The 15,069-nt window shown below is 52.4% G+C and overlaps 1 protein-coding gene across 3 annotated transcripts in view; it reads right to left on the bottom strand.

Annotated features, from left to right (window-relative positions):
- Nucleotides 1–19: 19 nt before the first annotated feature.
- The window catches only part of SPATC1 (spermatogenesis and centriole associated 1), a 39,031-nt gene continuing 23,981 nt past the window's right edge, over nucleotides 20–15,069 (bottom strand). Inside the window, exons 2-5 of one of the 3 annotated variants that reach the window (XM_028853164.2) lie at nucleotides 5,765–6,319; nucleotides 5,134–5,661; nucleotides 4,870–5,009; nucleotides 20–421 (exon numbers count right to left, since the gene is read on the bottom strand). In XM_028853164.2, coding sequence (XP_028708997.2) covers nucleotides 92–421; nucleotides 4,870–5,009; nucleotides 5,134–5,661; nucleotides 5,765–6,319 — 1,553 coding nt within the window. In that variant the 3' untranslated portion in view covers nucleotides 20–91. Of the gene's footprint in view, nucleotides 422–4,066; nucleotides 4,250–4,869; nucleotides 5,010–5,133; nucleotides 5,662–5,764; nucleotides 6,320–15,069 lie in introns of those variants that run through there. The other 2 variants (XM_077944504.1, XM_077944505.1) reach the window with 2 other exon arrangements.

Raw genomic sequence — 15,069 nt, 5'->3', positions numbered from 1 at the left:
CACAGGCCCAGCGACCAGCGTCTGTGGGAAGCTTTAATGGCTGTGCAGAAGACTGTGGGGTTGAGTGAGCCTGGACCTCCCAGCTCCAGCGTCACCAGATGAACATGGGCTTGCCATCATCGTGCGCCAGCTGGTTGAGGCAGGAGAGCAGCAGCAGCGCGTCGGTGAGCATGCTAGGGTGCACGGTCTCCACTAGCACGCGCTGCAGGAAGTCCACAGTGTAGGTGCCGCCCTCGGACGCCGCCAGCTCCGGGCGCTCTCGCAGGATGCCATAGGCGTTCACCAGCTGTTCGGTCAGCGCAGGGTGCACCCGCCCGTTGTAGCCCAGACTCTGCAGCCTGTTCATGATGCTCACGTAACGCTGTGTGAGCATCTGGCACAGCTCCTCGTCCAGCTTGTGGTCACTGGGGTTCAGGGAGGCCTGCGGGGAGAGCGGCCATCAGGGACCCTCCTTTGCCACACCTCCACACACAGGCAGGTAAGGGGAAGACCGAGGGGCACGTGAGGCTGCGAGACGGCCAGGATCCGAGGGGTGTGCGGTGGGGAGGTTCTGCGAGGGACCTCAAGGGTTTAGGACAGGGAAGCCCAGTGGGCAGAGCCGGACAGAGAGGTCTTCAAGGCCTGATCCGGGCGGGGCAGGTGGCTCCCAAAGCTCCCCAGTGGGGCCTCATCCACAGGGTGAAAGAGGATGCCCCAACCCTGTCGTCTGCTCCACCCACCACCAGGGATTGCAGTTGGGCTGAGGCCTCCAGGGACTGAGGACAGGGGCTGTGGCTAGGCATCTGGAGGCACACAGGGTCCCCTGACCCAGGGGTCTGGGGTCTTTCCCAGGCCTCCTCCTGGCTCCCTGCTCTGCTCCCTCTCAGCGTCTGAAGGCCCCCCCTTCCTTACCCTGGCCTCCATCCTCAACACCCTCTAGCCTGCACACCCCCTAGGGAACTCCCTTTCTTCCCCCAGCACTGAACTGACAACCCCAGCCAAGTGTTGGCCCCAGCACTGAGGGGCCTGTCTCCTTCACCTGCCTCCTCCTGGGCCTGGAAACCAGCACATCTGGGTCAGTTTCCACTCACTTCCTCATGCCCTGTGTCCTCCCACCAGCCAGGCAGTGACTGGGTCCCACCCTAAGGCCTGTAATCATGAAGGCAGCCCCTCCCACCCCGCCTGCCACTGCCCCCTGGATGTGTGACCTGGGCAGTTGTGGAAAGCCCAGTGCCCAGCTCAATGCTCTGTTGGCACCATCCTGAAATTCTAAGTTTTGAATTATTTTCATTTTGCACTGGGCCCTGCCAATTTTGCAGCCTGTCTCAGGTGCAGCTGCCCCCGCCTCCAGGCTTGGCCCTGCCCACTCTCTGCACAGGCCCACAGAGCCATGGGTCTGAAGTGGAGTTGGGTGGGCTAGCCCCTGCCTGAGCTCCTCGTATAGTTTCCACTGCTCCAACACTTGGGGGAGGGCCACCCTCCAGTGTCCCCCAGTCTGTCCCTGCACCTCTCTTCCAGCTACATCCTACTGTGTCCCAGATGCCTGACTTGGTGGTCCCCAACCTGCTGGGAACACTCTTGCCCAGACAAGCTGTTCAGGCACCACCCCTTGGGGAAGGCTCCCAGGCTGGTGGTCGTGTGTGCAGGGTACCAGGCTTGGGGCTGGACTTAGGACTGGGCCCAGTTAATGTGACGCCAACCTCTGCTAAGTGCTCCCAGAGCCTGCGCTCAGCACCCCTGTTGCCTGGGACGTGCCTGGGATGCGCCCGTCTCTCCCCAGCGGGAGGTTCTTGGCCCCTGAGCCTTCTAGGCAAATGAGCAATATGCACAGTTGTGGGAGCAGGAAGACACCATCGAGGTTCAGCACAGGAGTAAGGGTCGGCGGACAGCCATGTTTAACGGCTGCTTCCGCACCACCCTGGGCCTGAGCCTCAGTTTTGCTGCTGGGATGTGAAGGAAATCATGGTGCCACCTGCAGGAGTGTTCTGAGGGTTACAGGCAGCGGCCCCGGTGAGCACTGAGCACCAGGTCACGCGGGGGCCCCCACCCCGGGGAATGGCAGTGCCCTCACATCTCACAGTGCAGCGAGTTGTGTCTTGTTGTTGTTTTGAGACGGAGTCTTGCTCTGTCGCCCAGGGTGGAGTGCAGTGGTTCGATCTCGGCTCGCTGCAACCTCCGCCTCCCGGGTTCAAGGGATTCTTCTGCCTCAGCCTCCTAAGTAGCTGGGATTACAGGCGCATGCCACCACGCCTGGCTAATGTTTTAGTATTTTTAGTAGAGACGGGGTTGCATCACGTTGGCCAGGCTGGTCTCAAACTCCTGACTTCAGGTGATCTGCCCGCCTCGGCTTCCTACAGTGCTGGGATGACAGGCGTGAGCCACCACACCTGGCTGAGGTGTGTCAGTTGTGTCTTATAAATATCACCCTGTCTTAAAAATATTCCTTCAAGGCCAGGCATGGTGGCTCACACCTGGCCACAGCTCAAGCCTCAGTTTGGGAGGCTGAGGCAAGAAAATTGCTTGAACTTGGGAGACGGAGGTTGCAGTGAGCCAAGGTTGGGCCTCTGCACTCTAGCTGGGTGACAGAGCAAGACTCTGTCTCAAAAAAAAAAAAAAAAAAAAAAAATTTAAGGCTGGGCTCATGCCTGTAATCCCAGCACTTTGGGAGGCAGAGGCAGGCGGATCACTTGAGGCAGGGAGTTTGAGACCAGCCTGGCCAACACGGCAAAACACCATCTCTACCAAAAAAATACACAAAAATTAGCCAGGTATGGTGGCGGGTGCCTGTAATCCCAGCTACTTGAGAGGCTGAGGCAGGAGAATTGCTTGAACCCAGGAGGTGGAGGCTGCAGAGAGCTGAGATTGTACCACTGCACTCCAGCCTGGGTGACAGGATCAAGACTCTATCTCAAAAATAAATAAATAAATACAAATTTAAAAAAAATAAACAAATTAGCCAGGTGTGTTGGTGCACGCCTGTAGTCCCAGTTAGCAGGGAGGCTGAGATGGGAGGGCCACTTGAGTGAACCATGGTTATGCCACTGCACTCCAGCCTGGGCGACAGAGTGAGACCCCATCTTAAAAAAAAGTTGCGGCTGGGCGCGGTGGCTCAAGCCTGTAATCTCAGCACTTTGGAAGGCTGAGACGGGCGGATGACGAGGTCAGGAGATCGAGACCATCCTGGCTAACACGGTGAAACCCCGTCTCTACTAAAAAGTACAAAAAAACTAGCCGGGCGTGGTGGCGGGCGCCTGTAGTCCCAGTTACTTGAGAGGCTGAGGCAGGAGAATGGCGTGAACCCGGGAGGTGGAGCTTGCAGTGAGCTGAGATCCGGCCACTGCACTCCAGCCTGGGCGACAGAGCGAGACTCCGTCTCAAAAAAAAAAAAAAAAAAAAAAAAGTTGCAGTAGGGAAAGGCTGTGAAGAAGTCCTCTCGCACGCAGGCCTGTAACAGGATTTATCACAAAAACTTCCTCAAGAGTGCAGGATTCCAAGACACTGCTTGCTCAAGGCCACTCGCTTAACAGTGGCCTTCACCAATGAACAAGGCCACTGCAGTGAGCTTCTGTGACTTCTAAACTTGGTTTCAAGGCAGCTTACATGGACATCTCTGTCTTTAAAAGCTTCCCTTTTGGGGCCGGGCGCGGTGGCTCATGCCTGTAATCCCCGCACTTTGGGAGGCTGAGGCGGGCGGATCACCTGAGGTCGGGATTTTGAAACCAGCCTGGCCAACATGGAGAAAACCTGTCTCTACTAAAACTACAAAAAAGTTAGCCGGGCGTGGTGGTGCGTGCCTGTAATCCCAACTACTTGGGAGGCTGAGGCAGGAGAATTGCTTGAACCTGGGAGGCAGAGGTTGTAGTGATCCAAGATCGCACCATTACGCTGCAGCCTGGGTGACAAGAGCGAAGCACCATCTCAAACAACAACAACAACAACAACAACAACAAAATATATATATATGTATGTTAGCTGGGTGTGGTAGTGTAAACCTGTGGTCACCAGCTACTTGGGAGGCTTGAACCCTTAGGAGTTCATGCTTGCAGTGAGCTAGGATCACGCCACTGTTCTTCAGCCTGGGCTGTCTTGAAAGAAGAGGCTGGGGCAGCGGAATCGTTTGAACTGAGAGGCAGAGGTTGCAGTGAGCTGGGTACATACACTATTGTGTACTCTTTTTTTTTTTCAGGTGGAGTCTTGGTTTGTTGCCCAGGCTAGAGTGTAATGGCGCAATCTCAGCTCACCCTGGGCAGGTGACAGAGCGAGAGTCCATCTGAAAACAAAAAACACGAACAAACAAAAACCTCCACACACAAAACTAACCAAAGGATGCTTTAACCAGAGGCAAAGCTCAAACCTGGACCCTCGGGGCTCACAGTAGCTCCTGCTCAGGCTACACAGAGGCCTGCAATCCACAGATAATCACAGCTGGAGAGAAAAAGCGGCCGGGAGTGCGGCTGGGCTGTTTTCTCAAGAGAAGCCCGAGTGGTAAGTAGCGATGCAGCTGCCCTCCCTGCCCGGCAGGCGCACACCCCCAATCCAGCTTCCCCGTGCCTTCTACAGCCTGCCACACGCGTGGCACAGATGCACACTCGGGCGTGTTGGCAAAGCATCATTCTCCACGTGTGTCCACAGAGGAGGCCATCCTGGTGGCAAAGGGCAAGAGCCGCCCGACCTTGCTGAAACCCCCCACCTCGCCTTCCTCCGAGGAGACCTTGGGCTCCCACTGCCAGACGCCCCAACACCCGCCGGCCGCTGGCACTGAGCAGTCAGCTTCCTCTATCCCAGGGACTCCTCAGGTCATGGCACGTTTGGCCTGGCCAGAATGCAGGGTCCCCACAGCCCCTCATGGGCCAGCCTGCCCCCTGTCCCTGCAGGCCCCTGGCCACACACCTGGATGATCTTCTCCGGGATGTTGGAGACAGTGAAGCCGTAGAGCCGCACGCGCTCTGGGAAGATGCTGGACAGGATCCTTCGGTCCAGCTGGAAAGCGATCTCACCCACCAGCCTCTCCCAGGCCAGCTGCTTCGACTCTGGGGACACAGGGTCTCATCAGCCCAGGTGAGAGGGTGAGAGGGACTGGGGTCAGCAGCCCAGGCAGGCGGCAGGGAGAGGGCCTGGGGGCCCGACCCGCATGGAGCCTGCAGTGTCACTGACCTCGGGCGCTCTCGGGGAACTTGCTTGTCTTGCGGTGGGCCAGCTTCCGTTCCACCTCCATCATGCTCTTCCTCGATGGTTCCGTGGCGCGTGGACCCCGAGAGTCATTGACTGAAGCCGGGGAGGATGATGTACGAGGTGGGGAGTGGGGGTTGTGTGGAGGAGAGTGGGGGGCAGGCAGGTTCCGGGTTGGGGAATTGTGCATTCGGGAAGGGGGATGGGGGGCACCCTGGGCAATGTGGGTGGTGCTTGAGGGGGTGTAGCTGGTGGCAACCTGGGGGGTGAGGGTGGGGGCAGAGGCAAGGACAGTGACTGTGGGGGAGCTGGGGACAGATGCAGGGACCACTTGTTCCTGGGTGGCACTGGGCTGAGTCTGTGTGTCTGAAGTGTTGAAGGAGAAGGCCGTCTCGGGAGCAGGTGTGCCCATGGCTCCGACGGGGGTGGAGGTCTGGAGGGGTATGCCTGCAAACGCTGTGCTGAGAGGCTCTGGGTCCTGGGTCGACCGGGGGGGCTCAGTGGAGAGTGGGACTAGTGATGTGGAGGGGACAGAAATGAAAGGAGGGGTTTTAGAGTGAGGTGGGAGGGCTCTGCCCCGCCCACTCTGCCACCCACCACCCAGCACACCTGTTACCTTTGGTGGTGGCAGCAGGTACCATGCAAGCTGGGGAGTGGGGCCCAGAGGGGCCTCTGCGGAGGGGCTCAGCCAGCCGCAGCCTTGGGGCCTCTGGCAGGACCTGGTTGCCCATGGGGTTGGCCAGCAGGTTCTGAGAGACCCCTAGTGGGGTGGCAGTGGAGCTGAGGAGGGGGCTGCTCAGAGAGACGGCCACCGTGCCCGTCACGGGGGCTATCAGGGGGCTGCTCTGGGACACGGCCACAGGGCCTGCCAGGGGGCTGCTGGGAGTCAGGGGGCCAGTGGAGGGCAGGCCCAGGGAACTGGCCAGTGTGCCCGTTGGGGGCCCCGCCACAGGGCTGGTCAGGAAGCCGGTGAGGGGGCTGCTCTGTGACAGGGGTGCTGGGCCGGACAGCAGCGTGCTGAGGGTGCCTGTCAGGGGGCTCATGAGTGAGCCTGGCATGGTGCTGGGCTGCAAGCTGGTTAGCATCTCGGCAAGGGGTGTCAAGGCCATGATCCCCACTTCTTCCAGGACTGGTTCATTTGCCACTGCTGGGGACGGGGGCAGGAAGACACCTGGGAACACAGAGAAAGCACTGAGGCTCTAGGGGAGCCCCTCCAGACCAAGGGGAGGGTGGTCGCAGGCTCTCCCTCTGTGGTAGGGCCTGGCCACGGTGCCCATCTGTCCCCGATGAGCTGACTGGTCTGACCTGGCCTCTCCGAGCCTCACTTCTTAGGCAGGCCAGGGTGGTGGCCTCTCTGCCTCTGTGGGGAGTCTGTGCCTGCTCAAAGGAGCCTGGGAGTGGTTCCCCAAGGCCTCATCTCCAGCCCTGATTTTTGTGTCAGTTCTCCCAGGCTCACTTCTCGGACTGCTTGCCCACTGCCCCCAGCCATGGGGACGTCCCACTGCCCTTTCCTCAACCGTGCCCACCCCTTGCCCAGCAGAGGGTCTCCAAGCAGCTGGACTCTCAGGTCACCAAGTTGGCCCCTCTGTTTTTTGGTGGAGAGAAGAGGGCCCAGGCCTCCTGACCACTATCTTTGTGATGGGGAATAAGCCCCACCAGGTGGGGGCTCCTCAGGGGGTCAGTGCTGCAATGGGCAGAGCCTCACGTGGCCCAGCACCCATGCATGGTCCCTGCCCTGTGGACCTTGCTGTGGCCTGAACAGGGATGCAGGTCAGAGCTGGTCACACACCCCGGTCCTAGACATTGCTTTATGCGCTCTTCCTGCCCCCGGAGCCTGCTCTCCTTGGTCCTGGAGGAGTGCTCCTTTTACTGGCCACTGTTTTGGGGAGAAGCCCCCGATCCCCTGGGGGTGCAGCTGCTGGCAGGAGTGGTGGGAGTGCAGAGAAGGTTTTTGTGAGTATGCAATTTCATTGAAAACTTCCACTTTTGTTGTTATAAAAGCAGTACATGCTTATTATAGAGAAAGAATAGAAATACAGAAAAAAAGATGAAAAACCACAGATAGTTCCATCATCCCACGGTTAGTCTCTATTGAGGAGCCGCGTGTTGCCTTGGAGACCTTCTCCACCGTGTGTATATAGATCAGGAGTTGGCAAGCATTCTCTGTGGAGGTCCAGAGGTAAATACTTCCACCTTTGCCAGCTGTATGGTCCCTGTTGCAACCGCTAAAGCCTGCCGTTGCCTTGAGAAGGCAGCCACAGGCAACCCAGAGGTGAATGAGGGAGGATGTATGGCAATAAACCTTTATAGATGAACACTACATTTTGGATTTCATGTGTCACGTAATAGTAGTTTTATTTTAACCATTTAAAAATGTACAGTTCAATCACTTGTGCCCAGGAGTTCCAGACCGGCCTGCTCAACGTGGAGAGACCCTGTCTCTACAAAAAATACAAAAATTAGCCAGGCGTGGTGGCATGAACCTGTAGTCCCAGCTACTTGGGAGGCTGAGGTGGGAGGATCATTTTAGCCCAGGAGGTTGAGGCTGCAGTGAGCCATGATTGCACCATGATCACACCACTGAACTCCAACCTGGGCGGCAGAGTGAGACCCCCATCTCAATATAATCATTTAAAAAAAGTAAAATTCATGTTTTTTTGTTTGTTTGTTTTTTGTTTTTCTTTTTTTGAGACGGAGTCTGGCTCTGTTGCCCAGGCTGGAGTGCAGTGGCATAGTTTCGGCTCACTGCAACCTCCGCCTCCTGGGTTCAAGCGATTCTCCTGCCCCAGCCTCCCAAGTAGCTACAGGTGCATGCCACCACGCCGAGCTAATTTTTGTGTTTTTAGTAGAGATGGGTTTCACCATGTTGGCCAGGATGATCTCGATCTCTTGACCTCGTGATCTGCCTGCCTCGGCCTCCCAAAGTGCTGGAATTATAGGCATGAGCCACTGCGCCCAGCCGTAAAATTCATTCTTTTTTTTTTTTTTTTGAGACGGAGTCTCGCTCTGTCGCCCAGGCTGGAGTGCAGTGGCGTGATCTTGGCTCACTGCAAGCTCTGCCTCCTGGGTTTACGCCATTCTCCTGCCTCAGCCTCCCGAGTAACTGGGACTACAGGCATCTGCCACCTCGCCCGGCTAATTTTTTTTCTCTTTGTATTTTTTAGTAGAGACAGGATTTCGCTGTGTTAGCCAGGATGGTCTCGATCTCCTGACCTCATGATCCGCCTGTCTCAGCCTCCCAAAGTGCTGGGATTACAGGCTTGTTACCGCGCCCGGCCGTAAAATTCATTCTTAACAGGTTGTGTGCAAAGGTAGTAGTGGCATAGATCACATGCCCTTTTGTACCTTGCCTCTTTTCACGGGACCCACACTGCGGCAGCTCCGGCATCGTGATTCTTTGAGAATGACACTATTGTAGCTGCAGAGGCCTCATCTTACGGACATGCTATTTTTTTACTGAGCCTATCCCAATGGTTGGGCGTTTAAATTGATTCCTGTGTTCCCTGATGACAAAAACCCTATTATGTAAGTCTTTATGATTGTTTTTTTTTCCTGAAAATAGACATTTTAGAGGCTTCCTCGAAAGAGTTCTAATGTTCCCCAGGAAGTCTCTGGGTGCACTACCTCTATCTCTTCTGTCGCTAATCCTCTGTGATGTGTGGTGAGATGTTCTGCCACTTTATTTGCCTTTTGAATTCTAAGTTCTGGGCCGGGTGTGGTGGTTCATGCCTGTAATCCTAGCACTTTGGGAGGCCAAGATGGGCGGATCGCTTGAGCTCAGGAGTTTGAGACCAGCCTGGGCAACATGGTGAAACTCCGTCTCTACAAAAAATCCAAAAATTAGCCGGGTATGGTGGCATATGCCTGTAGTCCCAGCTACTTGGGAGGCTGAGGTGGGAGGATCACCTGATCCCAGGAGGTCAGGGCTGTGGTGAGCCGTGATCGTGCTACTGCACTTCAGTCTGGGTGATGTCATGAGATCCTGTCTCATAGAAACCGAAAAACTTCTAAGTTCCGTTTTCCAAACAAATAAATCAAAATTGTACAATCCAATCAACTGCTCTTTTACTTATGTATTTATTTTTATTTTTAGAGATGGGAATCTAATTCTGTGGCCCAAGCTGGTCTCAAACTCCTCAAGCAATCCTCCTGCCTCAGCTTCCTAAAGCGATGGGATTATAGTTGTCAGTCACCACTCCCAGCCTGGTCTTTTATGATTTCTTGTTTTGACTTTTTAGAAAGTTTTGTTTTAGGACCCAGGAGACAATAAAGCTTATGGGCCAAAGGCAAGCAGTTCATGCAGAGGACAGACTTGAAGGAGAGGGAGCACAGGGTGGGGCAGATGGAGGGATGGGCTGCATGTGTTGAGGTGGAGGATGGAGCTCAGAGTGGGGCTGTCTGTCCTGCTTGGCCTCCATTTCCTTAGGAGAGCCCAGGGTCTGGGCGATGTGGGAAAGGACCACTTTGGGGCAACATGTGCAGGATGGCCGGGGAGAGGCAGTCAGGGGCCACTGTCTCTGCCTGCACGGCCAGGGCAGCCTAAGGAGTACCAGTGGTCCCAATGTTTGAAGCAGCCAGGTCAGGCGAGAAGACAGGACAAATGCTTCCTCTTGTCGCCTGCTCTGGGAAGATGACTGCTGTGGAGGGACCGGCTGGTCAGGGCTGAGAGGGAGCACAGCACTGGACAGGCCATGGCCTCGTCCCCAGAGGGAAATGACCCAGTGTTTTTCGACCAAGTTGGATTCCAGGCAGACCATCACATAGCACACAGAAGGTAACCAAAGGAGCAATCCACAGAAAGTCTAACACCAAAATGTATAAAGCAGAAGCCACGGGGACTCCCAGGAGGTGCTGGAGAGGTCGCTTTGTCAAGGTCCAGGACAGAAGGAACAATGGCGCAGGCACAGATGGTGGAATTACAAAGCCAGTCTACTATCTAATGTGCTGCTGCACCCTGAGAGGGTGGTGTGGCTGCTGGGAGCTGGATGCCATTGGTACCCTCTGCCCCTCACCCAAATACAGTAAGTGCTACCCACTTTCTTCGCATGCTGCCTCATCCTGCCAGGAACAAGGACTCCAGGGAAGGCCAAGTACAAATCAGAGACAGAAGCATGTGGACAGGGTTGATAAGGGGAGGGCAGGCAGGCCTGGGGAGGAGAGCCTGTGAGAGCAGGGGGTAGATGCCAGGCCTCAGAAAGACCCATCCTGTTTGTCTGTTAATGGCAAAACCTGGCACAACTGGCCGGGAGCGGTGGCTCACGCCTGTAATCCCAGCACTTTGGGAGGCTGAGACAGGCGGATCACGAGGTCAGGAGATCGAGACCATCCTGGTTAACATGGTGAAACCCCGCCTCTACTAAAAATACAAAAAATTAGCTGAGAGTGGTGGCGGGTGCCTGTAGTCCCAGCTACTCAGGAGGCTGAGGCAGGAGAATGGCGTGAACCCGGTAGGCGGAGGTTGCAGTGAGCCGAGATTGTGGCATTGCACTCTAGCCTGGTGACAGAGCGAGGCTCCATGTAAAAATAAATAAATAAATAAATAAATAAATAAATAAAAGCTGAGAGTTGCATTCTCCACTCTGAAAAAGAGGTGGGTAAATACTCCCCATGTGTCTGGTGATGTCCTTTAAGGGGTGTATGTGAATATCAAGTTAATTTTTTTCTTTATATTTTCGTGTACTTTCCAAAATCTTCACAATATGAGTGTGTATTTTAAAAAACACTTTATGAAGAAAAGTGTTTTCTAAAAAAAAAAAAAAAAAAAAAAGTACATTTCTGCCTGGTTTTGTCTTGAGACCAGGAGGGGCCACAGCCCTGCTCACACTTAGCAAACAAAGCTAGGCCCTTACGGGCAAGGCTGGTTCAGGGGTGGCCCAGCCTCACATGGAGAGGGATCTGTGCTTCCTTCCCAGGCTGTGCCATGGAGGTCCCTGCATGCCCAGTCCTCTTTGTGGCACCTTTGGCTTCCCTGTCCTCCAGCACTCACTCTACAAAGTGCGCCTCCCCAGGAGACCTCCTGCGTTCCCTGGCCAATGCTGGGCCTTTGTGGTCAACTGGGCAGAGCCCTGTAAATAGGCCAACTGCAGAGGAGGGACGGGGAGAACTCAGATTGATAGAAGTAAAGGTTAGGCCCTGAAAAACAAGGGATTTTCAAATCCAAATGACCTGGCTGCATCCCACCAGCACAAATGCAACCTCAGCTCTTTCAGGTAGAGCAGAGTGCCCATAGGACCACCTCCCCATCAGGATTCCTTGTCCTCTCCTTCCTTTTCAGATGGGATTTGCTTGCCAGTGCTGAATAGTGATGTGGCCACCTCTCCCAGGGCCCTGTGCCTCTGCTGGTGGTGATACCCAACATATTTCAGCATGAACTGAGAAAATCCAATGTTAGCATAAAACCAAAGCCCAGATGAGGCACTGAAGATGCAAAGTCACTGAGGCCAGTGCATGCCACCCACACCAGTCCGCAGGGCCCATCACATCTGCTTTCACTGCCCATGAGTAAGGATGTGTGTGCTGCGTTTGTCTTTCCCTTTGGACTCAAACTAGTCAGACAGGTAGCAACTGAAAATGGAGGATTAGAGAGCTCCACAATTTCAGCCCTCCACCAAAGCTATGGTTAAGCTGGCAAAAATGATCAGAGTAAACTTTTTTGGGGTCTCCAGAATCTAATAAAAATCTTACAATAACTAGGGGAATGCTTAATGAAGAAGCTATTAAATTTTGGGAAGAAAACATTGACATTTTAACTTTTCTTTCTTTCTTTTTTTTTTTTTGTGAGATGAAGTCTCACTCTTGTTGCCCAGGCTGGAGTGCAACAGCACTATCTTGGCTCACTGCAACCTCTGCCTCCTGAGTTCAAGCGATTCTCCAGTCTCAGCCTCCCAAATAGCTGGGATTACAGGTGTGTGCCACCATGCCCAGCTAACTTTCTTGTATTTTTAGTAGAGATGGAGTTTCACCATGTTGGCCAGGCTGATTGCTCTTGTTGATATCAAACAAAATAGACTTTAAATCAAAACTTGTTACAAAAGGCAAAGAAGAACATTACATATTAATAAAAGGTTCAGTACAATAAAATGTAACAATATTAACATTCATGCACTTAATAACGGATCTGCAAAATGTATAAAGGAGAAATTGATAGAATCAAAGTCAGAAATAGACAGTTCTACAATAATATTTGGAGACCCCACTTTCGGTAGTGGATAGAACTAGACAGAAGATCAGTAAGGAAATAGAGAACTCAAACCTTTCTACAAACCAACTAGCCCCAATGGACATATACAAAACATTTCCATACAACAACAGTAGAATATACATTCTTCTCAAGTGCACATGAAACATTCTCCAGGATGGATCACAAAAAAAGGTCTCAATATGTTTTAAAATATTGAAATCATATAAAGTATCTTCTCTGACCTTAAGAATGAGACTAGAAATCAATAACAGATGGAAATCTGTAAAATTCACAACTGTGGAAATTAAACAACACACTTTATTTTTATTTTTATTTTTTTTGAGACGGAGTTTTGCTCTTGTTGCCCAGGCTGGAGTGCAACGGTGTGCTCTCAGCTCACTGCAACCTCCACCTCCCAGGTTCAAGCGATTCTCCTGCCTCAGCCTCCTGAGTAGCTGGGATTACAGGCATGCACCACCACACCCGGCTAACTTTTTTGTATTTTTAGTAGAGATGGGGTTTCTCTGTGTTGGTTGGGCTGGTCTTGAACTCCCGACCTCAGGTGATCTGCCTGCCTAGGCCACCCAAAGTGCTGGGATTATAGGTGTGAGCCACTGCGCCTGGCCAATACACTCTTAAATAACCAATAGCTCAAATCATAAGATAAGTTAGAAAATACTTTGATACAAGTGAAAATGAAAACACAGCATGGCCAGGTGTGGTGGCTCACACCTGTAATCCTAGCACTGGAGGAGGCCGAGGTGGGTGGATCACTTGAGGTTAGGAGTTTGAGGCCAGCCTGGCCAACATGGTGAAAATCTGTCTCTACCAAAAATACAAACATTGGCCGAGCACACCTGTGGTCCCAGAGACTCGGGAGGCTGAGGCGGGAGGATCACTTGAGTCTGGGAGTGTGTGGTTACAGTGAGCAGTGATTGCACCACTGTACTCCAGCCTGGGTGACAGAGCAAGACTCTGACTCAAAAAAAAAAAAAAAATCAATTGTATTTGTATACACTTGCAATAAACAATCTAATAATTACACCGAAAAAATAACTGACAAGCATCAAAAAGAATAAATTAGGAATAAACTTAACAAAATAAATATAAAACTTACCCCCTGTAAACTATAAACAGTGTTGAAAGACTTTAAAGAAGATATAAATGGGAAAACAACCCATTTTCATAGATTAGAAGACAATATTGTAAAGAGAGCAATAATTCCTGAATTGATATGCAGATTTAGTGCCATCCCTCTCAGAATCCAAGCTGACCACTTTGTAGAAATTGACAAGCTTATCCTAAAATTTACATGGAGTTATAAGGGACCCAGAATGGCCAAACTGAGATTGAAAAAGTTGGCCAGGCACGGTGGCTCACGCCTGTAATCCCAGCACTTTGGGAGGCTGAGACAGGTGGATCACGAGGTCAGGAGATTGAGACCATCCTGGCTAACAGGGTGAAACCCTGTCTCTACTAAACGTACAAAAAATTAGCCAGGAGTGGCGGCAGGTGCCTGCAGTCCCAGCTACTTGGGAGGCTGAGGCAGGAGAATGGCGTGAACCCAGGAGGCGGAGCTTGCAGTGAGCCGAGACTGCACCACTGCACTCCAGCTTAGGCAACAGCGCAAGACTCCATCTCAAAAAAATAAAAATAAAAATAAAAATAAAAAGCTGGAGGATTCCTGTATTTCAAAACTCACTACAAAGCTAAGTAATCTTAGTGGCACTGGCGTAAGGACAGACATATAGATCAATGAGATAGCCTGGGAGTCCAGAAATAAACGGAGTCTCCCTCTGTCACCCAGGCTGGAGTGCAGTGGTGCGATCTCTGCTCACTGCAGCCTCTGCCTCCCAGGTTCAAGTGATTCTCCTGCCTCAGCCTCCCGAGTAGCTGGGATTACAGGCACCCGCCACCACACTTGTCAGATTTTTGTATTTTTATTAGAGATGGGGTTTCAACATGTTGCCCAGGCTGGTCTCAGAACTCCTGACCTCAAGTGATCTGCCCACCTTGGCCTCCCAAAGTGCTGAGATTACAGGCATGAGCTACTGTGCCTGACCCTGTACCAACTGATTTTTGGCAAGTGTGTAAAGACAATTCAATGGGAGAAAATCATTTTAAAAAAAATTTTTTTAGTTCCGGGGTACATGTGCAGGATGTGCAGGTTTGTTACGTAGGTACGTGTGTGCCACTGTGGTTTGCTGCACCTATCAACACATCACCTAAGTATTAAGCCCAGCATACATTAGCTATTTTTCCTGATGCTCTCCCTCCCCCAACCCCTCCAACAGGCCACAGTGTGTGATGCTCCCCTCCCTGTGTCCACGCGTTCTCATTGTTCAGCTCCCATTTATGAGTGAAAACATGCAGTGTTTGGCTTTCCTCTCCCTGGGTTAGTTTGCTGAGGATAATGGCTTCCAGCTCCATCCATGTCCCTGCAAAGGACATGATCTTGTCCCTTTTTATGGCATAGTATTCCAAGGTATGTATGTACCACATTTTCCTTATCCAGTCTATCATTGGTGGGCATTTGGGTTGATTCCATGTCTTTGCTATTGTGAATAGTGCTGCAATGAATATACACATGCATGCATTCTTCATAATAGAATGATTTATATTCCTTTGGGTATATACCCAGTAATGGGATTGCTGGGCCAAATGGTATTTCTGGTTCTAGGTCTTTGATGAATTGTCACATTCCCTTCCACAATAGTTGAACTAGTTTACATTCCCGCCAA

This window comes from Macaca mulatta, chromosome 8, assembly GCF_049350105.2.
Source record: "Macaca mulatta isolate MMU2019108-1 chromosome 8, T2T-MMU8v2.0, whole genome shotgun sequence".
Taxonomy (NCBI): Eukaryota; Metazoa; Chordata; class Mammalia; order Primates; family Cercopithecidae; genus Macaca; species Macaca mulatta.
This window is presented reverse-complemented; position numbering and strand designations above follow the sequence as displayed.